The 27,760-nt window shown below is 43.6% G+C and overlaps 1 protein-coding gene across 2 annotated transcripts in view; it reads right to left on the bottom strand.

The window, feature by feature from the left end:
- NGEF (neuronal guanine nucleotide exchange factor) overlaps positions 1 to 27,760 on the bottom strand; it is an 850,900-nt gene that overhangs the window by 99,427 nt on the left and 723,713 nt on the right. For both annotated transcript variants that reach the window (XM_069213776.1, XM_069213777.1), the window contains 3 exons: positions 21,925 to 22,054; positions 19,781 to 19,855; positions 4,978 to 5,067 (listed from right to left, as the gene is read on the bottom strand). In XM_069213776.1, coding sequence (XP_069069877.1) covers positions 4,978 to 5,067; positions 19,781 to 19,855; positions 21,925 to 22,054 — 295 coding nt within the window. The remainder of the gene's footprint in view (positions 1 to 4,977; positions 5,068 to 19,780; positions 19,856 to 21,924; positions 22,055 to 27,760) is intronic.

The following is a 27,760-nucleotide window of genomic DNA, read 5'->3' as shown; positions in this document are numbered from 1 at the left end:
CACAATCTGAGGTTTTTGAGAATTGTAGTCGGACCATTATGACAATCTGTTTCATAGTCTTTGTTTTTTGTCATGCTTCTGGTGCTTTGCAGTCGTCTACAAAATATAGATAATATCCTCATAAGAAGACCATTTACTATACTTATGTATGTATCTTCACAAGAGGAGCATGTCAAAGTTGTTGACAACTAAACATAGTTTATTTTGTAAGAACGTTTTGCGCAATCACCTATTTCAGGAGTTATTGGCAGAAAGATGGTTCACTAAATCTCTCCCAAACTGAAATGCCAACACACCATTCCTTTATTATTGAGTTTCGGTGTGACTATTAACTGTTAAGTGACACACAGAACACCAATGTACATTTATGCCATACTAGTGGTAATACAAGAGCTGTGTGAAACATATCATTGCCATAAAGCATTTAATCTTATGTAAATGTAGACCTATCAGCTGTTTGACCTAAATAGTGTCAATAATTTGATTGCTAACTCATTACTATTTTTTGTAATTCCAGCTCTTAAATGTTTTAAATTGGTTAACTCCAGTCAATTATTGTATGTGGTGGTGGATGTGAGGGTCAGAATAGACATAATTTGTTTTTGATGTAGCTAATTGAGTAATTGAAATATCATCATGATGCAGCATATCTTATTACCATAAAAGCAATAATTTGCAACAACATTGTGAACACTGCATGAAAACTGCTCATATTTAATTAACAAATTAAGAACAGTTACATAATGGACAAGCTCTCCAATTTGGCTGTGCGTGAAACAAGTCGGGCCCCTCGGGGAATTGCTGTTTTTCAACTGGATGGGAGCTGTTCATTGCCTTTGTTTTATCAAACGCTCACTGTACTCACTGCTCCGTTGATAATTTGACGCGATCAGCTGATCCTGTGGAGGAGCGTCTCATGCATTGGTTCAGTGGACTACCTGAGACCCTCTCCTCAATGCTCACTTCCAGAACAACCAACTAACCATCTTGCAAGACTCCCCATACCTCACCTTTGACCTTTTGCCCCTTCAATGTTATTCTTCGTTCTTTTCACCTTAATATGAACCAGATAATCATGCAGACACTTATTCTAGCCATAATGAAATACACTAGCTAGGAAGAGCCATAGTATTATATGTGCAGATATCTATATCCTACATACTAGACATGTCTGTAAGATGACTAAACTGACTCAAACACTCGCTGTTGAGTCTGAATCCTGGCAAGGTGATTCAGTCTTCCGCCATTTCGAGGTTAGTAAGCTCAATATTTTTAAACTGTGTAATAACAACTTTTAGTTATGACACTCAGAGATAACATAAGTTTAGTATGAAGCACTATCACTATTTGGCTCAGTTTAAAGGACAGGATAACTTGAACTCACCTTTAAAATGAGAAGGAAACTCGGATTCGGCCTGCCCCTGAAGCAGGGGAGCTTTAGTTTTATTTTTAATGACTGATGTTTTATTGATTTTAAAACGATGGCTAAATGGATTGTGCTATATGAATTTGACAAGTGAACTTGTTTTATGCATTGAAGACCCCACGCACTTGATTTGGTCGAATTATTTATTTGAACTCCCGTTATTAGAATAGTAAATTAGACTGCATTGCAGCATTTCAAATAATTAGAACTACGCTCACAATTTTTCTGTTTGACCCAGCTAGAAGGTGATAGATGGCTTAATTAAAGAGTTGGCTGCGTTGTCTCGGCTGCTCTCCAACTGCCTTTGGTATCTTGAAGTGAGAGGAAGGCAGCTGGGAAGCAATTATTGCTCCTTCTGGGTCAACTAGAGAGGCCATTTTGTGTAGGCTGCACCCTAATCGCCCAAGAAGCCTGCTGACCACTCCCCTCATAAAGAGGCCCGTCTGCACCTGTACGCATATGACCGTGGCCAGCATCAGCCACGCAGTCCATGTGGTTGATTTGGGTCCCCCTACATGCTGCTGCTGCTGTTGGGTAGTACTCCTGCTGGAATACACTAGGTAAGAAAGGGGGGCTACCTGCAGCCAATCCAAACACAGAGGTGGGGGTCCATTTGAAAGCCTCTGTAATTAATACTTGTTCCCTCCATAAGCATGCTCTGTATACTTACAGTCTGTTGGAGGAGACCCAGTTAGATGCTCTGTTTATGAGGTGGACCTGCTTGGGAAAGCCCAGACAATCAAATGGCTTTCCCTAGTAATTACATCAGGCTCCACCTGAACAGGGAAGACAAAAGAGGGGCTGGGCTAGCAATTCCATATAAATGGAATCCTAAATGTTCCACTTTTACTTGTGCAGATCTGAGAGAGGTGGGGGCCCTTGGCTTCTGCATCTCACAGTCTTTACAGTTAGAGTTTTCTAGAGCCCTGGCGTACTGCTCCCCAGGATAGACTAGTGAATTTCTTTAATCATTAGACAATGCCTTAGCTCCAAAGTTCATGCAATATCCCAAATTCACTCTCTTTGTAGATTTTAATTTACATGTTGATAATCCAAATGAGCCTTTACCCACTTTACCTGCTGATTTACTAGCCCCCTGAATCTCTTCCCTTGTAATAACATCCCTACACATGCTACGGGGCATGCAATTGATTTTATTTTTCCAAACATTCTATTGTTAGAAGAAAATCCTATGGTGGTTACCTGGTTAGATCACCTTCTCTTAGTTTACTAAATTTTGCATCCACGTTGGAGAGCTGGTGGCATTTCGTTTGTGGGCTTGGCATAAAATCAAAACTCTTGAGATAACTAGCCTTCTTTCTATCTCCACACCTAGTTTGGTAGAGTTGTTATGAACACTGATGCTCAGACAGTTGATTACTAGGTGCTATTAGTTGTTGGTAAGGCTGCCCCATTGAAAACAGTCTCTCTTGGGAAACGGGTTCCTTCCGCTCCATGGTTCACAGCTAAGTTAGCTGTGGAGAAAAAATAACGTAAGAAACTGGAAAGAATTTGGCAGAAACAGTATCTTCCGGCTGATAAGGCCAACTACAATAGGCTCTGAAGAAATATCACACAGGAATTAAGACAGCTCAAAGCACTTTCTTTAGAGATAAAATCCTTGTGGATGCTGACAAGCCTTTTCTACAACCACAAGAGGGCACTTGGCCTATGAAGACATGTGAAGTCAGTGCACTAAATTAGCTGTTTTTTTTAATGATAAATTAACGTATTAAAATTCAGCAGAATTACAGGCAGGTATAGGTTTGGCTACCACTGCGGTAGTGTTGGAAGGACGACCTTTGCCCCCTGGTAGTTCTATGTCTCAGTTCAAGCCAGGTACGTTGGAGGAGTCTAATTAGGCAATGTTGAGCTGTAAATTTGGGCTCTCTGCTAGACTCTTGCCCTCCTACTTTTGCATACAACGCAAGTTCAATGAACGTAAAGGCAGGTTAAAGTGATTCGTCTCTTTAAAAAACCTTTGGAGGATAGATCTCAGCTATTCAACTTTAGACCAATCTCTCTTTTGCCTAGTATGTCTAAAATGCTGTAATAGTCAGCTCTCTGGGTCTTTGATAAGATATGGGCTTCTGCATCCGTCACAGTCAGGCTTCGTCATTGGCATAGTACAGAAACAGCACTCCTGTAAATCGTTGACTCTATAAAGGTCCTATTGCTGCTTTGATTTTTATAGAGCTTTCAGCTGCTTTTGATACGATCTTGCATGTCTTTCTCTTACACCTTAATGACACTGGAGTGGGCAGTAAGGTAAAAAGCTGGATTTGTTCTTTTCCCTACAACAGAAAAAACGGCATCTGGATGGTTCCTTAACCTTCTACCACTACAGTTTTGAGCCTAGGAGTACCGCAGGGTTCATCCTAGAGTCCAACACTATTTAGCATCTATATGTCCCTTTTAGCAGCCTTAGTAGAATCTTATTACTTATGCAGATGATACTCAACTTCTCCTTATGTGTAAGAATGTCTCAGTGGCTGCTCAGGAGTCTCTCAAGGCTTTTCCGAAAGCAGTTTTTAACTGGATGTAGGCCAATAACTGACAGTGTAACTCGAATAAAACCAAAATTCTATTGTTTGGTCTGGACTCTCGATTTGTAGAACAACTGCTGGCCAGCGGCACTTCCTCCATCTCCCCCCTGCATGGGTGGCTTGAAACCGGGAAGTAAAATTTGATCACCAACTCTTTTCAACCTCAACCGTTGGTGGTGGTAGCTTCATGTGTTTCCATTCTCAAGTCGACATTCCTTCATTTGTTGCCTTTGAGGCCCAACAAATAGCAATCCATGCTCTAATTACACCCAGGATGGATTATGCTAACACTCTCTACTTAGGCACCTTAGCGTTTCTTATTAAGTTTTTGCAAGTGATCTAAAATGCAGCAACAAGGCTCCTATTGAGACTTTCCTGGCATGCCTCTGTCTATTCAACTATCTGAGCTTCACTGGTTCCCAATGAGGAAGAGAATTCTGTTCTCTGCTGTTGTTGCATCTTGTTTTTGCGAATGTGGCTCACAGTTCCCATATGCAAATTTGGCCTTTTCAACCTGGGAAGCCACCTTGTTCCACTGATGCTCTCCTGACTGTAGTCCCTCGACGGAGCCGCTCCAGGAAAGGCGGCTCTTTTTCTGTTTTAGCAGCTTGGGCTTGGAACAACCTTCCTTTAAGAATTTGGCTATTCAAAATTACTACCTTTTCTGGAAAGCCCTGAACACTTTTCTGATCACCTCTCTTTAATGTTTCAGCAGCAGTTCATCTGGTTTCCTAGCGCAGTGACACTCTGAGTAGCTGCGTTCATTCGTTCATTTAAGGCCGACCCAGTGTATTTTGCTACCAACTCAAATACATAACTAGCTAAACCAAAGGTGTAACTAGGGGTGATTTAAACAGATGTGTCACATGGACTCTTGGAGCACTTTATAAAAACATCAACATAAACCCTGGCAATGATAAATGCAAAACAGGCAACACAAATCAGTGATGAAATGTTTGCTCCTGCTCTGCTTGATTTAATGTCCACCCAGTGCAATGAAGTTACCTTGATCTTAAACTCCAAAGTCTTCTCAATGCTTATCAGCTGCTCTGTGCGGTTCATCTTCCGGACCCCTTCATTGCAGGCCCGGACTACCTGAAAGAAAGGGAGACCCAGAGATCGACTGAACGGGAGAAAGTCTTACTCAAGAACCACAAGATAGAGATATGTTGACTAAATAGGACATTCACACAAAAAAGCACACAAAAACAGACATCCTAGAAACAAGGTACAATGACACTTCCCCTTTCAGAGTTCCTTTCAGACTTTTAAACATGACTAGTGGAGATGTTTGACATTGCTTTAACTTACACCAACAATATTCCGTCTGTATATAAAAGTTCATTATCATTAGTTTTTATTTCGGTTAAAAACTATAAAAATCACAAACATCAAACAATATAATACATGTAAAACATAAACATATTATCTTCGACCAATGAAAACATTTATACAAATCTTGATGCAGATGGTAAATAAAACAAATATTAAGAAAGATAAAAATCGAATTCAATTTTGATTAAAATATGAATCCATCCTTCTGCCACACCGAGCTCATGGCAAAAAGATATCTAAGGAGGCTAAACACAATGGGTTCTGTCAAATCTGACTTTAAAATACGCAATGCCTCTATACATTTCCTACTCCCCAGGTTACACCAGATAGGTTTAATCCATTTTTTCCTAGTGTTATTGTAAGCTGAGCAAAAAAAAAAAACCTGTGCAAGATTTTCTTCTGTATTTAAGATACATAAAGTGCAATCAGATGACTACCTGGCTGTGTTTGTTTGATCAGTAAAATACCAAAACGAAAATTTAAGAATAGCGCCTTTGCTAGTGGTGGTTGCACAGTATATAAATAAAATACAAAACCTGGGGAAGATTGAATATTTAAAATTTGAGCAGAGCGACTGACAGAGTTGTTCTGGATTTTAATATTTAGAATTTCCAATGGAAGATTCCAGTTTTGAATCTACTCTAATACCAAAATAGCTAAAGTAGGATATGTTCCAATTTTTGTTGATGGACTGTGATGTTTTTCCTAAAGGACCTATGGTGTCTTATGGCTGTATATTTTGTTTTATTTGAATTTCTAGCCCCTTGTGTGCACTGTTTGATATGTATACCAAGTAATTTTGTTCAAAACCTTTCTCGACTGAGCAGTTAGTGAGATTGGATCCTCCCAAAAATGCCTCAAACCTAACTTGCTAAAATAGAACAGCACATGACAGAGCCATGGAAAGAATTGTTTCCATCTAGCTCCAGTAATTCTCTCAATCCCTCCCTGCGGGGTGTAAATTCATTAGTGACCCAGAATCTTTCCCAAAATAATAGAGGTCTTAGGATGGCTAAATGCTCTAATCTCCTAATGAAAGATCTAAGTACACTGGCAACATGGGTGAATGCCTCCGGGGCTGGGGACCCCACTTTGGATTTATTGGCTTGGTGCTTTTTAATGATTGCCATAGAAATCTGTGACAGAGTTGTTTTGGATTTTAATATTTAGAATTTCCAATGGAAGATTCCAGTTTTGAATCTATTATAATACCAAAATAGCTAAAGTAGGACATGTTCCAATTTTTGTTGATGGACTGTGATGTTTTTCCTAAAGGACCTATGGTCTCTTATGGCCGTATATTTTGTTTTATTTAAATTTCTAGCCCCTTTAGGCTACAGTAGCCGTAGAAGCTATCTAATAATCTATGCAAACCCTTCACCGTCTGAGACAACAAAACTGTCATCAGCAAATCATAATGCTGGGTCCAAACTGGAATGGCAAGGTGGGCAAAAAAAATGATGGATTAAACCCAGATCTGTGATTGGAGGTGAGTGTTTGATTTAGTCTACATTCTGTCCATCAACTGTCCTTTTTGCATTTGTCGCCCCAAGTGGGAAGGGTATGCCCAGACGTGGATCCCGTGCTCACTATGCCACCAGATTCAAGCTAGCCTAGCTGAAGAGGGGTGATACCACGAAACCGGTCCCAGGATGCTTGTTTCTGGTCCAGGGAGGACCTGGCCTGGCAGTTCGGGCTGGACTGTTCCCATGGGGAACAGGGTCAAGACTGATTTGCATATGGCTGGGTCCAAACTGGAACAGCATGGTGGGCAAACAAACTGATGGATTAAACCCAGATCTGTGACTGGGGTGAATGTTTGATTTGGTCTACATTCCCTCCATCAACTGTTCTTTTTGCATATTTCCTGGAGTAAGCAGATGTCGAATTGCTCCATGTACTCCTGCCATTATGGTTCAATCAATTTCAATCCTGCAATATTGCAGGAAACAATAGACTTTGTTACCATACGTGGTTCCTGTAGATTGTTTAATGGAGCCTCAACTTGGGTATAACCTATAGGATCAATAGAGATGGACAGCCACCCCAACCCCCCCGAATCTTACAGAAACAATCCCCTGAAGTTGAGTTCTTAGGGTTTGGATTAGTATGGTTTACAAGGTTTTGTATGGGCTCCCCACTGTGTTTACTTGAGGCCTCAGTCTTGTCAGTCAGTCCACAGAATCCAGGTTTTCGTCATAGTGCAAAACTGTATAAACACTGATAGAGTAATGTGGAGCTCCCTGAATATTATTGGTTTCTTTCTTAGGTTTATTCAGCCTGAATCTAATTGCTGAGTCTGAAGGTGAACTACTTCTCAAATCCAGAGCAATCAGTCCATCAACTAGACTTTTAGATTTTAAGTACAGTCCAAACTTCCAGGTTCGCTGGATAGGCTTTTAGCCTTGATTATCTCAGCATCTACTATTTACAGACACTGCTGCTTGTGCCTAATCCAGTGTATTCCCTTATTTTTGAGGGAGTCTTCGTCTTCCCTATCCTCTTGCTTTAACTTGGGAACACTGAACATATATACTTTATAATCCCCAGAGATCTGAGAGTAATTGTTTAGACTGTCTACTGGGTTATTCTTCGAATATCATTGGGCTCCATTTCTGGATGTTTGGAAGCTCCAGCCCATTTTGGCTTTGGTTCTGGAATCTCCCCATGTTTCCCCCATAATGAAAATTGCCCAAGTATTTGTTTATGGGACACGGCCTGCAATTGTTTTGCCTCCCCACTATGTCCCACCTTTTCAATAGTTAGGGAGTTCTCGTTGTCCCGGCTCTTACAGTCCAGTTGCCCCCTCTCTCTCTTCTAAGGGATTTTAATATAATCTAGTGTGCGAACGATGCTGTCAGTGTTTTTGAAGGTTGACCCTGCGGGGTCCAAGTGTGGTTGTATCAACTTACTGCCTATCTTCAGGTCCTGTGTGTTCTCAATTTGTGTAATACTTTGCTTAAGAACTTCACTACCATGGCTTCCCCCTTCATTACTCATTTGGGCTACTAATCTCCCTATGTGTTCGTGTAGGTCAGCAGCACCTTTTGTCAAAGCTTTGAGTCTTAAATGAGGCTCGATTTTACTAGGATTTGTTTGTGGTTAGCTACATCACCCTTGGGGTTCACAAAATGGACTAGAACTAGCCAGGATTTGGCGGAGAGCTGGTAATGGATATGTATGTTTATATTCTGATTTTGTGCTAGAGTTTGCACTCTATTACCTTGTGGTTCGTCCAATGAGGGTAGTGGTGCAAGTGTATTCTTAGTTCCATTCAAACTAGCTGCCGGTTCTGGGCGGCCTATGGTTTGATGTTTAGTAACTCAAGAGCGTTGCCTGGGAAATGTGTGTCTCCGCGCTTCTTATGAAAAGCTGTAATTTTGCTACGTTGCAGACTAGCTGCTTTCCGATTAGAACTCAACATTGACTCCACTTCTTCAATACGGGTCACCTTTGTCGGCTAAAGTGCAATTCTCCCCTGCGCTTTTCCTTATTTTTGACATTTGTCCTTTCACTAGCGCTACTTCAATGGCCTTCCTTTTACACCTTTAATGTTGGTAACTGTTGGTAAAGGAAGCCCTGCTAGTTACCCACAGGCACCACCTCACCCCGGTTTACGATCCCACAGCCCTGACATAAATAGAAAGCAAAGGGAAACCAAGCAGCTCAAAGTAAAAAATCTAACAAGGTATAGAGAAAACCCCTCCAGCAAAACAGCTTAGGTCGTACGTTCACAAGCGGTAACACTACAAAATCAAAGTTTAAATAGGTGACTCAAAAGGAATGGTTACTCATTCCGGGGTGTATATGAATGACATGCCACAGAGTATCAAGATATTTGAACAAGCTGGTGTTTTAAGATCTTATAATAGCTGTTTGAACTGTAGGCTGGGGACGGCAACAACAACTTCACCAGCCCTCACCTCAACCTATTTTTGGTTATAAATGGAAAGACTGGTTCCCAAAGTTTGTCCACCTTCTGAGCATAGGGTGACCACCTGGCATTGAGGCAAATTCTGGACAGGACTGTTAAAAATTCAGGACAAAGAGTCAAAATTCAGGACAAAGGGTCAAAATTCAGGACAAAAATTCAAGAACAAACATCAGTTTTACAGACACACGCAAGAGAGGCCATGCCTCACTATGTTGTCAGTGCATTTATTTACTCTTTTTTAACATAGCACTATTTATTCACTGTGGACCTTTTGTGATTGCCTCCTGGTATGCTACATTCAGGTGTCACATTACGTCCTTGTTCAGTAGTAAATTAATGCCCTTCAGTACTGCGGCAAGGCCATCACCCCTACCCAAATCTACCCGATCTTTCCTGAAGAGAAAGTAACAGCAAAATTTTGATTATGTTTCCGAACATTTTAAAACCCCTGGCAAACAGTTTGGGACACATTAAGGTAATTAACCTTATGCTGGTTTAAACAAATTGAACAAAAACATCTGGCTTACCCCAACCGCCCATGGACTTTCAACCTATTTTTTTTTTTAAAGAGGCTGGGCAGATGGTGTTGGCGACAGTCTCACACCTAATGTCAGGTTGTGATGTATCCATAACTTGTCTGTAGTCTCACTGCACTAGAGTGTATGAATGGGACTCTACATTTATCTCAAATTCTTCTGGTGCAATGGTCCACTGTTAGAGCTTTGGAAGGGTGAGCAGGGGCCAGACTGTAGGAGGCTGGCATGGCTTGTAGTGGGTACCAGAAGTACTTACACCTTGTGCCAAGTCCAGTTATCCCTTATTAGTGTAGAAGAGGTGTTTCTAGCAGCTTAGGCTGATAGAAGGTAGCTATGGCAAAGCAGCTTAGGCTGAACTAGGAGACATGTAAAGCTCCTACTATACCACTGGTGTCATATGCACAATATCATAAGAAAACACAATACACAGATATACTAAAAATAAAGGTTCTTTATTTTTATGACAATATGCCAAAAGTATCTCAGTGAGTACCTTCAGTATGAGGATAAGTTATATACACAAGATATATGTACACAACCAAAATTATGCAGATAATAGCAAAAGGAAGTAATGTAAGCAATGTAAAGTTACAGTAGATTGCAATAGGAGCACATAGGTATAGGGGCAACACAAACCATATACTCCAAAAGTGGAATGCGAACCACGAATGGACCCCAAACCTATGTGAGCTTGTAGAGGGTCGCTGGGACTGTAAGAAAACAGTGAGGGTTAGAAAAATAGCCCACCCCAAGACCCTGAAAGGTAGGTGTAAAGTGCACCTACTACACCCAGAGAGCACAGAAGTCGTGATAGGGGGATTCTGCAAGGAGAACACACACCAGCAATGCAACAATAGTGAATTTCCGGACTTGAGTACCTGTAAGACAAGGGGACCAAGTCCAAGAGTCGCGACAGTGTCGAGAGTGGGCAGGAGCCCACGAAATGCCAGCTGAGGATGCAAGGAAGCTGCCACCTGTTGGAAGAAGCTTGGTGTTCTGCAAGAACGAAGAGGACTAGGGACTTCCCCTTTGGAGGATGGATGTCCCACGTCGTGAAGAAGCTTGCAGAGGTGTTCCCACGCAGAAAGACCGCACACAAGCCTTGCTAGCTGCAAGGGTCGAGGTTAGGGTTTTTGGATGCTGCTGTGGCCCAGGAGGGACCAGGATGTCGCCACTTGGATGAGGAGACAGAGGGGGCGCCCAGCAACGTAGGGAGCCCTCACAGAAGCACCCGTAGAAGTACCTGAACAGGCACTTAGAAGAAAAGTGAACCGGAGACAACCTGAAGTCACAAAAGGGAGTCCCACGACGCCGGAGGACAACTCAGAAGGTTGTGCACTGCAGGTTAGAGTGTCGGGGACCCAGGCTTTGCTGTGCATGAAGGAAATCCTGGAAGAGTGCACAGGAGCTGGAGCAGCTGCAATCACACGGTACCCAGCAATGCAGTCTAGCGTGGGGAGGCAAGAACTTACCTCCACCAAACTTGGACCGAAGAGTCACTGGCCTGTGGGAGTCACTTGGACAGAGTTGCTGAGTTCCAGGGACCACGCTTGTCGTGCTGAGAGGGGACCCAGAGGACCTGTGATGCAGTCTTTTGTTGCCTGCGGTTGCAGGGGGAAGATTCAGTCGACCCACGGGAGGTTTCTTCGGAGCTCCTGGTGCAGAAAGGAGGCAGGCTAACCCCAGAGCATGCGCCACCTGGAAACAGTCGACAAAGCCGGCAGGACGAAGCGATACAAGGTTGCTAGTAGTCGTCTTGCTACTTTGTTGTGGTTTTGCAGGCGTCCTGAGCAGTCAGCGGTCGATTCTTTGGCAGAAGGTGAAGAGGGAGATGCAGAGGAACTCTGGTGAGCTCTTGCATTCGTTATCTGCTGAGATCCCCAAAGCAGAGACCCTAAATAGCCAGAAAAGGAGGTTTGGCTACCTAGGAAGGAGGACTGGCTACCAAGAGAGGTAAGAACCTATCAGAAGGAGCCTCTGATGTCACCTGCTGGCACTGGCCACTCAGAGCAGTCCAGTGTGCCACAAACACCTCTGTTTCCAAGATGGCAGAGGTCTGGGACATACTGGAGGAGCTCTGGGCACCTCCTCTGGGAGGTGCAGTCAGGGGAGTGGTCACTCCCCTTTCCTTTGTCCAGTTTTGCGCCAGAGCAGGGCTGGCGGATCCCTGAACTGGTGTAGACTGGCTTATGCAGAGATGGGCACCATCTGTGCCCATCAAAGCATTTCCAGAGGCTGGGGGAGGCTACTCCTCCCCAGCCTTCACATCTATTTCCAAAGGGAGAGGGTGTTACACCCTCTCTCAGAGGAAGTCCTTTGTTCTGCCTTCCTGGGCCAGGGCTGCCTGGTCCCCAGGAGGGCAGAAACCTGTCTGAGGGGTTGGCAGCAGCTGCAGTGGAGACCCAGGAAAGGCAGTTTGGTAGTACCCGGGTTCTGTGCTAGAGACCCGGGGGATCATGGAATTGTCCCCCCAGGGCCAGAATGGCATTGGGGTGACAATTACATGATCTTAGACATGTTACATGGCCATGTTCGGAGTTACCATTGTGGCGCTGTCCATAGGTAGTGACCTATGTACAGTGCACGCGTGTAATGGTGTCCCCGCACTCACAAAGTCCGGGGAATTTGCCCTGAACGATGTGGGGGTACCTTGGCTAGTGACAGGGTGCCCTCACCCTAAGTAACTTTGCACCCAACCTTCACCAGGTGAAGGTTAGACTTATAGGTGACTTATAAGTTACTTAAGTGCAGTGGTAAATGGCTGTGAAATAACGTGGACGTTATTTCACTCAGGCTGCACTGGCAGGCCTGTGTAAGAATTGTCAGAGCTCCCTATGGGTGGCAAAAGAAATACTGCAGCCCATAGGGATCTCCTGGAACCCCAATACCCTGGGTACCTCAGTACCATATACTAGGGAATTATATGGGTGCACCAGTATGCCAATGTAAATTGGTGAAATTGGTCACTAGCCTGACAAATCTGGAAAGCAGAGAGAGCATAACCACTGAGGTTCTGGTTAGCAGAGTCTCAGTGAGACAGTTAGGCATCACACAGGGAACACATACAGGGCACATACTTATGAGCACTGGGGCCCTGCCTGGCAGGGTCCCAGTGACACATAGAATAAAACAACATATATAGAGTGAAATATGGGGGTAACATGCCAGGCAAGATGGTACTTTCCTACACAGACCCCTTGCAAGGTTGTGCAAGGCAATTGCCCGCTTTGTCCATGTCTTTATATGGTTTTGAAATTGAGCAAAAGCCAAACTAGAGATCTGGGTTATCCTTAAGTGTCATTCTGACCCTGGCGGCCAACGACCGCGGAAGCACCGCCAACAGGCTGGCGGTGCTTCCGGGGGCATTCTGACCGCAGCGGTAAAGCCACGGTCAGAAAAGGGAAGCCGGCGGTTTCCCGCCGGCTTCCCGCTGCCCCAGGGAATCATCCACTGCGGCGCTGCAAGCAGCGCCGCCATGGGGATTCTGACCCCCTTCCCGCCATCCTGTTTCTGGCGGTTTTCACCGCCAGAAACAGGATGGCGGGAACGGGTGTCGTGGGGCCCCCGCAGAGCCCATGCCACTGGCATGGGCACTGCAGGGGCCCCCTAACAGGGCCCCATTGAGATTTTCAGTGTCTGCAAAGCAGACACTGAAAATCGTGACGGGTGCAACTGCACCCGTCGCACACCAGCAACTCCGCCGGCTCCATTCGGAGCCGGCATCCTCGTTGCTGGTGCTTTCCCGCTGGGCGGGCGGGCGGCCTTTTGGCGGTCGCCCGCCAGCCCAGCAGGAAAGTCAGAATGACCGCTGCGGTCTTTTGACCGCGGTACGGTCTTCTGGCCGTTCCCGCCAGGCCGGCGGCTTCCGCCACCGGCGGTGGTCAGAATGACCCCCATAGAAACTTCAAAATTTGGGATGTAAATTGCACAAACAAAATTTAGAAATTTTAAACTTTAATTAGTGTTTCTTTAACATATGGCACTGTTTTCGCCTTCATATGCAATTAGATCTCAGATTGAACTGTGAACCAGTTACCTTTTGATACCTAGTGATTAATATCTACCATTCTTACACTGATCTCCAGGATGAAAATCTCGGCAGAGCGAACGGTCCCTCCAAGCCCAGTTTGCTTTTTGGTCTTCTCTTCTGCTTTCTGTAAAGGCCATGTGGCACTAGTGAAGATGGTGTGCTACCCCAATTATAGTATTATTTTGTAAACCTTCCCCTGCTCGTCCTTCATTCCTTCTTCAGATAGGCCACACATCTGATTTGGTCACTGCGACGCCATCAGGAGCTCTTTCCACTCTAAAGCTAACTGTGACTGCGGGTGGATTAGGTCTTCTGGACTTAGAATGCTATTATTCAGCTGCACAGGTCCAATGGGTGGCTCACTGGCTTTCTGCCCACCTCCCTGCATGAGATGGGGTTTACCAGTAAAGACTTTTAAGGAAGGCTTAATGCACTGCTCATTGTTTCCTACTGACCATTCTACGGATCACCATCCGGGGTTATCATGCACGGCTTTCTCTTGCCTTGCCAGAACCTGTAAACTGACACTAAGAAACCCTATGCTCTTGCACTACCTTTGCTAAGCCTTCCCACTCGCACAGGATGGCTGTGCTTAGAGCAACTCCATCAGTGGCATGTTGCAGGTGTCTTAAAATTGGGGACTTTGTTTCTGAACAGTGAGCTACTAAATTTCCAAACCCTTGTGGCAGACTACCATCTTCATTCCGGTAAACTCCTTACTTACAACGACCTTAAATAATCATTAAATGCCCTATTTCATGTCTGCCACCTAGCACTAACCCTACAAGAGGTGTGCCAGAAGCTCTGTACCATAGGAAATGGTGGCAACTGATAGAATGGATGTACAGACCTATCCTGCAACATGGAAACCACTCCAGGTCTTCTCGTCATACTACCTGGGTGATTGATGTAGCCAAACCTCTGCAAGATATGGACTAAAATACTGGACTTTCCTCACAAAGTACCCCACAGCTGTCACTTTAAGTAAATTCATAGTGCTTCCTTGTGAATGCATTCTGCCCGTTACTTGCCATTGACCTTGTGGTTTGTAACTCACAATTTGTTGCTTTCAATTTGCTGGCTTTATTTGTTTTAGGCTATGCAGCTTGAATTCGTCCCTTCCCTTGCCAAAACCTTATTTACAGTATCCTGCCGAGTGCTCCCTTTCTGTAAACAGGCCTGTGAATCTTGTTCTTATCTTATTATTATATTTGCTGTGCATTCAAAGAACAAAGTCAAATGTCAGGCTCTATCTTCGGTGGGAACTTAGTGTTTCCTTTCCTTTCTCTGACTTCAAAGTGAGAGGATTTATGCGACAATCTTGCTGGATACTGGGGTTAGGAAAGAGTTTTTTCTGTCACATGACAACATTTAAATAAACTTCAGAATATATCAGAATTAGATGTACCAATCAAGCACATTTTTGTTAATTCTGAACTGTGCTGGAAACAAATATCTTTACATGATTAAAACAAATCATTGCATTAGGTGATGCAATTTCCACACAGCATCATCTGTGCACAGTATAGTTTGATTTGAAAAACTGTATATCTGTGCAATTGTAATAGTCATTTAAATCAAAAATGTGTTGTCTGTAATGGCAGTGTGTTAGCATATCATCCATACTGCACTCCACTCTGCTCTGCACCACTACACGCCACTGCACCCTAGTCTGTATCCCTCTACTTTACTCCACTCCATGTCACTGCACTCTTCTCCATTCGGAACCACTCCACATTATGCCACTTCACACTATGCCTCTCTACTCTACTCTGTACCACTCTACTCTATGCCACTGCCCTTTACGCCTCTCTACACCACTGCGCTCTGCTCGTCTGCACGCCATACCACTCCAGTCTAGGCAACACCAATCTAATCCGCAGAACTCAACTCTCTGCCACTCTGCAACAATGCACTGTACGCCACTGCACTCTAAGCTAATACACTCTATGCTAGTGCACTTTACTCTGTAACACTCAAATCTATGCCCCTGCACTCTACATCAATACACTGTGCGTCACTCTAATTTACTCTGCACATCTGCACTCTATGCCATGGCACTCTACACTACTTTACTCTATGCCATCACACTCTATGCCACTTTATGCAACTTCACTATAACCTGCACCTCTCCACTCTAAGCCACCTCACTCTACTGTGAAATAATCTACTTTATGCCACTGCACTCTGTGCCACTGCATTCTATGCCACTGCACTCTCCCTGCACCTCTCCAATCTTTGCAACTGCACTCTACTCTGAAACAATCTATTCTACGCCACTGTACTCTATACCACTCTGACCACTGCACTCTAGTTCAATGCACTCTACACCACTGCAAGCTAACACTCTGCAACACTGCACTGGCCGCCACTATACTCTACACCACTCTGCTCTGTACTACTGTATTCTGCACCAATATACTCTATTCCACTGCATTCTATGCCACTATACTCTGCCCAATACCACTCTATGCCACTGCACTCTACACCAGTGCACTCTAAACAACTGCACTGTATGCCACTGCCCTTTACTCTGCACCAATGTACTCTATGCCACTGTTCTCTGTACCACTCTACACCACTACACTGACACTCTACTCTGCACTCTACACCACTCTACTCTATGCCACTGCACTCTAGGCACTTTACTCTACTCTATACCACTCTACAATACTCCACTCTGCACCACTCTACACCACTGCACTCTATGCCACATGAGTCTACTCTGCTCTCTATGACACTGCACCACTCTGCATTACTGCACTCTGCTACTCTATTGTATGCCACTCTACTCCACTGCACTCTATGTAACTCTACCCCATGCCACTCTATGCCACTGCACTCTGCGCCAATGCACTCTAAACAACTGCACTGTACACCACTGCCCTCTACTCTATACCACTGTACTCTATGCCACTGCTCTCTGTGCAACTCTACTCCACATCACTGCACTGACACTCTACTCTGCAGCGTTGCACTCTCCACCACTGTACTATACACCGATGTACTATGTACTGCTGCATTCTATGCCACTGCATTCTATGCCTCTCTACTCTGCATCACTCCAGTCTACAGCACTTTGCTCTACTCTGCACCACTCTACACTACGCCACTGCACTCCCTGCAACGTGAGTCTACTCTGCAACCTATGCCACTGCACCACTCTATGCTACTGCTCTCTCTGCCAATCTAATGTATGCCACTCTACTCCACTGCACTCTATGCCACTCTACTCTGTCCCACGCCACTCCATGCCACTGCACTCTAAACCACTGCACTCTACGCTAACGCACTCTAAACAACTGCACTGTACCCCACTGCACTGTACTTTGCTCCACTGGGCTCTACGCCACTGCTCCTATGCTACTTTACTCCACTCCACACCACTATGCAACTAACTTTAAGCTATGCTGAACAGCAGCTACTCTGGTGTACAACATGGCTAATGGCTAAAACACATTAGCAAAGCAATAACTATTTCGTAGATGAGACCTATTGCTTTGCCAATGTTTCTTAGTACTATGAGGTACCGAAGTCCCTGAAAGAACTGTGAAAAATACAATTACATCATAATAAAGGCTGCTACAAAATGCGCAAATACATTTCGGTTAAATAAATAAAAAAGTGCTTCTGAAATACAGATTTGAATAATATACAGTTTATACCTAGTACTAAAAAAAATTATAACACTCCATTAAAATCACACACTCCACAGCTCACCTTGGAACACCATTACAATACCTCTCTAAAAGAAATATCTTTGCCACCAGAAAACTTCAAGTGACTCCTTTTAGTAAAGTCAATGCAGGTTTTCAAGCCCTTTTGTATTTGCAGATTTACCAGTTGGGCACATTTGCATGGCTTTAGTGAAGGAGACCACCTGGCATGAAGGTCTGATTCTTATCTGTCTGCCCCTCCCTCCCTCTGAGCACTGGAGACCCCCGCCTTCCAGCCCAGCTGGGGAAACTGATCTGCCCGTAATTTTGCCCTGCCTCCGTTGCCCTTTAGGTGAAAGGCTAAAATTATGGACAAATGCCATCCATTAAAGCTTTCATCACGGAAAACGGACAGCAGGGCGAAATTACGGATAGGCCGTGAAATTTACGGACGGGTGCTCACCCTATCTGAGCTAAATGGTCAACTGATGACCATAGGCGACGATGTAGCAAAGATAATAAGCAGAAACGGTTCTCGCCACAGTATCCAGGGGAAAGCATGAGCTTACAAAAGGCAATCCAGATGTGCATAAAGACTCTGCCTCCTCCTGTGGCTGATGGGAGCAGGGCAGGCCCGCCCTTTTTCGGGGCGCAGCCCGTGTGTGTCCCATGCAGCAGGGCTTTGGTTCGCGCTACATAGCGCCAATCAAGTAGAGCAGCTGTGGGCTGTTGGAGGGACTGCCTCTTGGGGCCCTGAGTATCCTGAGCAATGAGCCCCACTGAATGATGATGCTCTGTGTCCCTACAACAATTTCTTTAAAGGTCACAAATGGCTGAGGTTCTTGCACTGAAAGCTACAAGCATGCTTGATTTATAGGAGCACAGATAATAAAATATTAGTGAGTCAGAAAAATCACCACCGCCTAACACATGTAACCACTCTTCAACTCAGTTTCAGATTCATATTACAGCGATACTAACAGGCACTGAAGCCTTTTTTGCTGCAGAAAGCTGTGAAAAACGAGGCAAAGCATTTCACGGAACTCCAACAAGAAAACATGTGTCAAGAACGTCAAATCTGCAGATGCAGAAGATTTCCAAAATTAGGGGTATTTCTACCTGCCTTCACTAATTGGTGGCTCCAAGCCTTCATTTGTTCTTTCAGCCCCTCCTACTCAATGTCTGCTCTGCACAGGCCTAGCAGCCCTACCCCTTGGCTGCTTAGCACTGACACTTTGCCCCATCTGAGTTTCTGAGCTCTGCTGCTCTTCACTGGTCCCCAATTCCCACCTAGCGGCCACATCCAGTTTTTGTGTTCCACCTTTCTGGCACTGAAAAAGTGTTGGAGCATCTATCTCCATCCTTTACTTTCCCAACCTGTAACAGCACAGTGGCCTTCAATTCCTGTAGCACTGTCTGTTGCAATACCCTCAAGCAGATTTCAGTCCTGAGCAACGAGTCCCACTGATTAATAATGCCGTGTGTCTCCACAACAATATGTTTCAAGGTCACAAAGCCTGAGATTCTTGCACTGAAAGCTACAAACATGCATGATTTATAGGAGCACAGAAAATAAAACATTAGTGAGTCAGAAAAATCACCACCACCTAACACATGTAACCACTCTTCAATTCAGTTTCAGATTCATATTACAGTGATACTTTCAGGCACTGAACCCTTTTTTGCTGCAGAAAGCTGTGAAAAATGTGGCAAAGCATTTCAAGGAATTCCAACAAGAAAAGATGTGCAATGCCGTCATGTAGATTTCAATCTATAGCTAAACCAATAAACAAATTCTAGTGGCTGGGAGAATATTACTAAATATTAAACATGCCACAAAACTCCAGAGAGTTGAAGAAATACAACAGTAAACACAATGAATACGAATGAACATGCAGGAGAACAGCTCATGAATAAATATTACAACAGACAAAAGAAAAATATACAAAATATTACTTATAAACTGAACATTGATGTCAGGCCAAGAAAAATAGAAGAACGATTCACATAAGTGACACAGTAAACAAGATACAAACATAGAAAAAGGACTTACACAAATAGGCATAAAAGCAGTTATCACAAAGTCTTACAAAACAACAATAAATGAAAGAATCACAAAAACCACCACCAAAGACAGACAGAAGAAAGCCTTACAAGCTTAAGACAGTCAAACACTTGCAAAGATTGTCCTTGAAGTCAGGTTCAAAACATCAAAAATAGTGTTATCACATATTCGAGGACTTGACATTCCTTTTACCATAGTTATCTTAGTTATCTCTGTGTTTGCACTTATAATCTGGTAGATACTACGTTTTACCTTCTCAAGCTCACGATGGGCATCTAAGGCTGTGCCTTCTTTCTCCGATCCTTCCTCCACTTTTGTTAGTATATTCTATGCATAAAATTAACAGATTGTTAGCCGAGACACTCCGGTACCCTATCAATTAAACATCATCAAAAAGACAATTCCCCTCCCCCAAAAGACCAAGGATACATGATCAATGTAAATGGCATTAAAAGAATTAGGGATCCACCACTCAAGGAGAGTGGATCAATCATGGGCCATGAATTCTAGTGTAACGTTTGGAGTACGTTAGTCACAAAGCCTTCCAAAGTAAAGGATGATAGAACCCAATCACAGCTGCCTTCAGGGACAGTTCTCCAATAAAGACTGGAATTGGATGCGTAGAATGGCACAAATAGAAGCATGTAGTCCTAAAATATTTAAATTTTAGAGATACGACTTATGGTAGCACAATTGGGTCAAGTAAACATGTTAGTCCAAAAAATTTAATTCCAGAGTATTTCTGGAACACACCTAAGTACAAGTACATTCAATAAGGTGCGTTCAATTCAAGGACTAATAGTTGGAGAAACGAAATTGATAAGTAGAGCACCTCGTTACAACCTACAAGACATAGATTATTCCAAATGATAGGCCAACCTTTTGCCCTTTGGGGACTATTACCTTAGAATGGGTAAGGAATTAGTGTAGGTCCTTCATTGAAATAGGCTGCAACTAATGCTGAATTGTTTCTGTAGCAGTCACACTGAAGCTTAGATCTCTTAAAAGGGAACATTCCCATTGGAGCTAGGTGTAAGACTTTAGTAATGAACACAGATGTATAAATCACTGAAGAGTAGGCTGTATCCATTATGATATTAAGGCTGTACAAAATGTATAGAACAAAGATTAGCTCCCTTCAAAGGGCTGTATCTCCCATTTGACTTAAGTAGAGTTTGGAGAAATGAACACACCATGTAAACAGTGGAAACCTTAGGAGGAACTATGTTCCAGGAGAGTCACGTAGGTATTCTTTGGGATTTGGGAGTAGGATTAGGTAATTGTGTGCTTTGGTATGATTAGGCCTCGCCTGCTGCAGGTCTGGCTTGAACCTAACTGCTACTGTGGTCAGCTTTTTGGCCAGGAAAGAAGATTTCCATTGAGACTGGGTTAGGATTTTAGGAACTAGGCCTTCCTCCAGAGGACTAAATGAAGGGTGCATAGAACAGGTAGACAAACTACAGAGTTCTTTAGATACAACAATCATTACACAAATAATAGGTTAATTTGAGCATTTAACTGGGAGACATATTTACCTTGACTGGGATACAATGCAAGGATCAAGTCCACGCAAAAGTCCCTCAAGACAACACAGTGTGAGAGGGAGAGTGCAAGTGAATGTGAGAGGTGTGTGTATGCTTCTGTAATAGAGAGAGAGAGATCAAGGGGAAGAGAGAAAAGGAAGGAAAGGGAGGGAAAGAGCGGAAGTGAAAGAAAGGGAGTGAAGGAGTCAAAGTCAGTGCTGTTAAGCATGGAAGGGTATCATGTATCTGTGTGTCTTTATATGTGTTTGAGTGTATATCTGTGTACCACTGTTTGCTACAGTGTGCACTTGTGTCAAAGGGTGTGTATGTGTGTCACAGGGTGTAGATGAGAGTGGGAAAAAGAAGCAACACTATAGAGATGTTGCTTGTGGAAGTGTGTTATGTGTGTGTGATAGAGCTTTATTTGAAAATAAATGCTGTTTGTAGGTGTGTCAAAAAGTTTATCTATATTTGTTAGAGATACAGCATTTGTGGTGTTTGTTTTGTGTGAAAAGAGACTGTGGTCAGTTCAATAGATCAAGTGCTTATTAGAGTATGAGTGAGCAGGAGTTCTGTTAAGCGTGAAAGGGAAGTATGTGATATGTGTGTACATGAGAAGACAGTGATGACATAGTGTGAAAGAGTTCTTTCTGCGTGTGATGTGTAAGCCAGAGACAGCATTACATGGTGAAAAGTATTTTGTATAGCTGAGAAGGGAGATAAAGACCGAAATACTGAGTGTGACGTGAAAGAGTTATGTTTAGTTAATTCATCAGCATGTGCTCAAAGGCAGGTGTGGATGAAGCTGGATCTGAAGTTCTAGTCAGTGTAATCAATTTCACCAATTATTCAGAGATGCTTGGGGAGGATTACCTGTACCAGCAGCTTGAGCCTTGTGATCCTCTGAAATGGCAAGATCAGGAAGGAAGAGAAGGGAAGACCTTTGCATTTTGGATCCAACTCGAGCTGTGAGATCACCTCTCGGAAAGTTGGCTTCTCGTTACTAGAGACAAACAGACCAGAAAGAGGAAAAAAATGACATATCAATCTGGAATTCCAGTTGGAGAATATTAACCGATTCTTACATTTATTAAAGGATAATTTTAACAGTCCACAGAGTATGATCCTTTAGAAATGTTCAACCATTACTCAATTGCAAGTCAGGGAGATTCTCCTCCCTTCACAATCCGGGGCTTCCACTGACCTGTGCTCACTGCACATTCGTCAGCTATCTTGTGAGATTATTTCGATTCAGCTTGCTGAAGTATGCAATACCAACATAGAAGTGTATATTTTCCCTCCGGCTTGGATGGAAGCAACTGTGATTTGCCTCCTTAAAAAAACACACTGGTAGATCCTAGGGTACTTAAAAACTATAGATCAATTTCATTGCGGCCACTCCCTGCTAAAATCTTAGGGCCACCCTTGAATCAGGAACTATGCAGAGTTCCTGACCAACACAATATTCAGAATATGTCTCAATGCGGTTTTAGAAATGGCCACAACAAGGAGTCTGCACTGGTGACCACTGCAAATAACATCAAAGTGTGTTTGAGCACTGTGGTTCGACTTCTATGGTGACGGATGGGTAAGGCATTTCCTTTGTCCAGTGTGAATGTACGTATGTTATTGGTTCAGCCAATTTCCTTAAAACACTTGGTTAAAATTTAAGAATTAAGTCTGTATTGTTTTTACTTCAAAATGGATAAAAATAATAAATACAAACTTCAGATAATGTGTCTAATTGAGTTAGGTAAGTTCTTTATTGGATTCCATTCACTGGTGTAACAATACCTCCGCAGCCCCTGTGGTGCAGGGGGGCGCTGAGCTCCAGGGGGCCCCCTCAGCACAGTAAACTATGCACAGGTGGCAGCCCCTGCCTGAGAACTCCTGACTTGGTCGGGGGTGCCCTCGATGTACTTTGCAGGAGGGTCCCCTCAAGTTTCGTTTCACCACTAATTCTAGTCACTGGGTTCAGGCTAGATTCATTACATTTGTACTGAAAGTTTTTTTTCTTCTACAGACCATAAATCATATGCTTTTTCACAAACTAAACTCAGTTCAAGATTAAACCAAACAATCTATGAAACGTACTAATTACCAAGTCATTGTTATGACTATAGCTCATAGTTCAAGAACAGACATTGGTGTTCAAACTTTAAAGGACAGACAGCACCCCTACACAAAAATACAAGTGTGTGTTTGTGTCCTTGTGTTCACCGAGATAAACAAAGGTTAAATTGACAATTATAGTTATGCATAATACAAAAACCTTAGTCACTGAAAGAAACAAAGGTTAAAGTGACCTTATAAGTAGGTCAAAATGTCACTTACAGCATAACATTTTGAGCGTAAAATGACCACCAACACTAAATTCACCAGTTACCGTCAATTTAAATAACTGTACCTCTCTGCATGAAGTAACTATAACGCACCATCGACATGCACAATTTGTCATATATGGCAATATTTAAAATGTCATTAGTGATGTTATCAATGCTGTCCTTGAACATGTCATGAGTGATGTAATGTGTGAGGGCGTGAACAGTGCATGGTGACAGCATGAGTTATAGTTAAATTATAAGGAGAGTTATAGTTACTTCAATTAACTGTAACTGGTGAACTTCAGTCTATTATTAGTAGAGTAGAAGAACTTTAAATATTTGTTGCAAAGTAGATCTTTTTCTGTCCCAAAAACAAAATGTGGATAAATGCCAATAAAATGAGAAACCATATATGAATGAAAAGTAATGGAACTATCAAAACAGAAAAATCGTGACAAAAGGCGAAAGCAGGAACCTGCAAGAGCGACATAAAGGGGTAAGGAGAGTCTGGTGGTGAATTGAAGAAATAGGAGGTGGAACAAAGACAGTGCAGCTTTGGTATTTGGGACCGTGACATTCAGTAGCGCCCTCTGGGCAAACGTTTGTGCCCTGGCACTTATTATCATTGCTCTTAACTATAAACAATGCTGCCTCTTTATCTATCAGTATTTCTTCCTTTTAAAGGCAAACACCTAGATTTAGTTTTCTCCTATTTTTTAAAGTCCTACATATTGGTCACACAGTTGTCATCAATGCTACACTCACTGAGTGAACTGCACTTTACGCTGCTACAGTGATGACACAGCCACAGCCCACGAATAACTTTTTTTAAAAAATGAATACCATGCATATACTCCACAAATGAATGTATAGACAAATTAGAATACTTGCATTGTTGTATGATTACATGGTTGTCTCCTTTTGAGGTCAAGAATATGTAGTATGCCCCTCTTGTAACTAATTTGATGTACTAATGTTTGTCTATGTAAAGCACTCTAATAGTCCCTTGGATCATGTTAACGCTAAACACAAAAGATAAATAAATAAATAAAACCTAGAGTCCAGAGGCTAGGGCACCCAAGCAATAAGCATGTAGGGTTAAAAACAAAAGTGGATGGACCAACAGGACACAGCCGAAGATAGCACAATGGGTGGATGTATCCTGCCTAGAATTACTTAGCACAGGGAGTTGCCACTTTGAAGACAGCAAAGAGGGATCCAGGACTTATTATATGCCAATCGTACACCCAAGTTCAGGGTCCCTGTAGGAAGCTCTCTCTCTATATGGTGCACTAAAAAAAGAGTACAGTGTGCAGAGTCCAGTGGATCCCCAAATGGTCTGCAGGGGCAAAAGAAGATAGGACTAATGCTATATTTTGTAGTAGTGTGGGCGATCAGTTAGGCTTATCAGAGGGGTGGTGCTAAGCATTTGTTGTACTCACAGAGGCAATAAATGAGACACACACTCTAAAAAAAAATATCTGAGACCAAATTAGCAGAATACTTCTTTTTATATAAATTTCAAACCCAAGAACTTCATTCTAAGGTAAGTAAATTTTAAGCATAAATACTTTTTAGTTGCAAAAATCGACGTAGTGCAATTTCAGAGTTCTTCAGTGTTAACCTATGGAAGGAAAACACATTCAGCAAACAAAAACTTATTGATAACTCATGGGACCAATCTTGTAGACTTAAGGTGATTACCGGGTGAGGGTCCGTACCACACCACCAGGTCACTCTGGGCAGCACAGGGGCAGCCCAGTGCAGAGGTGCAGTACACACTGGGTGCCCAATGGATTTCAGTGGGGATACGTCTCTGTGGATGTAGGCTGCAAGCTCTGACTGGGGGGCCAGTCTGGGGCAACCAGCAGGTAGGTCAGAAACGTGGGGTGCTCAGGACATAGGTGTGTCATTGCTCCTCTTCACTAGGGCCCAGATATGACAGATGCAGGTGTTTCCTTTGGCATCGGGTTTCCTTGTCCAGAAGCACCTGCGGTTGGGGGGGGGTCCTGCGGTCTGAGGCTGCAGCCATCGTCGAGGAGTCCAGGAGGGAATAAACTACATTGGACTCAAGCTCAGGAGAGCTGGGGAACATCATTGACACCAGTGGTCCACTTCAACTCTGGCCGGCGGCGAAGGGTGCTGTGGTTGCTATAGATGTTGGGTTTCCCTCACCTCAGAGGCTGCGGGAGAGGAGGCCTGCGTGCAGAGGCTGCAGGTGACTTCAGAGAGTCCAGGAGGGGTGAAACCACAATGATCTCAGACTCTGGGCAGCTGGGGGACACTGCCAGCATCGGAGGTCAACTCCCACTCGGGTCAGTGACTGTGGGTGCATGGTGTCTTCAGGTGTTGGGTCTTTGTAGTTCTAGAGGCTGCAGAGCCTTTTTTGTAGAGTTGATTGGGGAGCTGGTCCGCTGCTCACGAGAAACTTGAGTCTTTCTCAAAGGCAGGCATTCCTCCCAGGTTTCTGGAGGTTTAGCTGCAAGTCAAGGCGCCTTTTGGTGCAGAGTTCATTGAGGAGTGCAGACAGAGCCAGCAGGGTTGGTACCAACTCAGCTGCTTCTTCTATTCTGCAGATGCGTCTCTTCTTTGTCCTTTTCTTCTTATGTCATCAGGATTTGAGTTCTAGGGTTCAGGGGTGCCACCTAAATACTCAATTGAGGAGTGTTACAGGGAGTGCCAGGTGGCAGCCAATTGGTTGTCTACCTTTAGGGTGACTTTCTATAACTATTTCTGCTGGGAAGTGGGCATAACCCTGTCTATAGAGGCCTAATTCCTTCCAAACCAAGATGGAGGAATTTAAAAGTGGTGTCCACTTCAGCTCGTCCACCTTAGGGGTGGAACTGGCATGAAGTGAGCACATCTCCTAAACTGCCAAATTGTCCCGCCTATTCTGCCACCAAAAGCGGGGTTAGAACAAGGGGGTTGGTCATCTTCTCTATTTGGAGACTTGGGTCACATTCAAAGGTGGCCAGGCCTTTGAAGCTTCCTGCCCTGGAATGTACATCCTGCCTGGAGGAGGTGCCAGCACTCCCACCCAGTGTAGGCTTTTGTCTCTGGACCCAGAGAGCGCTGGCTCTCACCTTGGGAGGTCAGAAACGTGGCTAGGGTGGCTGAACTGGCCAGGACCAGTCAGTTAATACACTAGTAGTTAGAAGGTTTTCAGGGGGCACCTCTAAGGTGCCCTCTGGATGCAAGTATTGGTAATTCCAACAGTGGCATCAGTGTGGGTTCACCAATATGAGATGTTTGATGCCAAACACCCCTATCTTCAGTGAAGCCATCATGTAGCTGGGAAACTCGTAGTGACCAGTGCCCAACATGTGCTTAAAATGGCTTCCCTGGTCTCTTACTATGTCTGACAATCGACAAAGACATAGCAGGGGCATAACTGCTCATGCCGATATGTCCTCACATGTAATGTAATGTGCCCTGCCTAAGGGCTGTGGGGCCTGCTGGAGAAGTGACTTACTTACAATATATTCAGTGTTAGGGGACATGGCACGTTGTTTTTTCACTTTTATCCTCTTCAAGACACGCAGCCTGCAATGGCAGCCTGTCATGTGCTTGGTGAAGGGTCCTTTAGGGTGGCACAATAGGTGCTGCTGCCCTTAGGGACCTTCCTTAGTACCCCAGGCCCTAGGTACCAGGAATACCATTTACTAGGGATTTACAGAGGGTGCTAAAGGTTTTGCCAATTGAGGAAACAACTGTACAGTTTTAGGGGGAAAAATCTGGCACTGGGAATCTGGTTAGCAGGTACCCAGTGCACTTTCAGTCAAAATTATATCAGAGACCAGGCAAACAGTAGTAGCTAACCATGCCAAAAGGGAGTTTTTCTACAGTCCCTAAGCCTGCCTATTGTATAGGCCTTCAAATATAAGAGGTTCAGTGGGAGATCTCTCTCCACTCTAAAAAAAAAAAAAAAAAATGCACATGAGGTCTATAATTCAGGAAAGGTTGGGAAACCTATTTGCCCTGAAGGCACTCTGCAGCAATACACCGTGATGGTCGTAAGATATACCAAAGACGTCATCTTTATTTTCGACCATTTGATTACAAGTTACTACCTTTCGCTATTTATACCTATTGCCCCTGTTAAGTTACATGCATCCGTATTTTACACAGGGTACTTCTTCCTTACTCAAATCACCCTAAAAGACAGTAAGTGCTATAAAAATAAAAAAAGACTACATCAGTTAGCACTAGGACTATAGTCTGCCAATGTACGTTGCCAGCCACAAAGGCAAGTAACCAGGAGAGCTAGTATCTGGCAGGCAATGAAAGGGCGCCCAACGGAAAGGCATTAAAAGCAGTTACAAAATGAATCATTTGGAATGTTCTAGAACCGTGCCAAGTAATGACAGCTGACTAAACAAGTGTAT

This window comes from Pleurodeles waltl, chromosome 11 (genome assembly GCF_031143425.1).
Source record: "Pleurodeles waltl isolate 20211129_DDA chromosome 11, aPleWal1.hap1.20221129, whole genome shotgun sequence".
Taxonomy (NCBI): Eukaryota; Metazoa; Chordata; class Amphibia; order Caudata; family Salamandridae; genus Pleurodeles; species Pleurodeles waltl.
The sequence above is the reverse complement of the archived record's forward strand: the minus strand, read 5'-3'. Positions and strand labels throughout refer to the sequence as shown.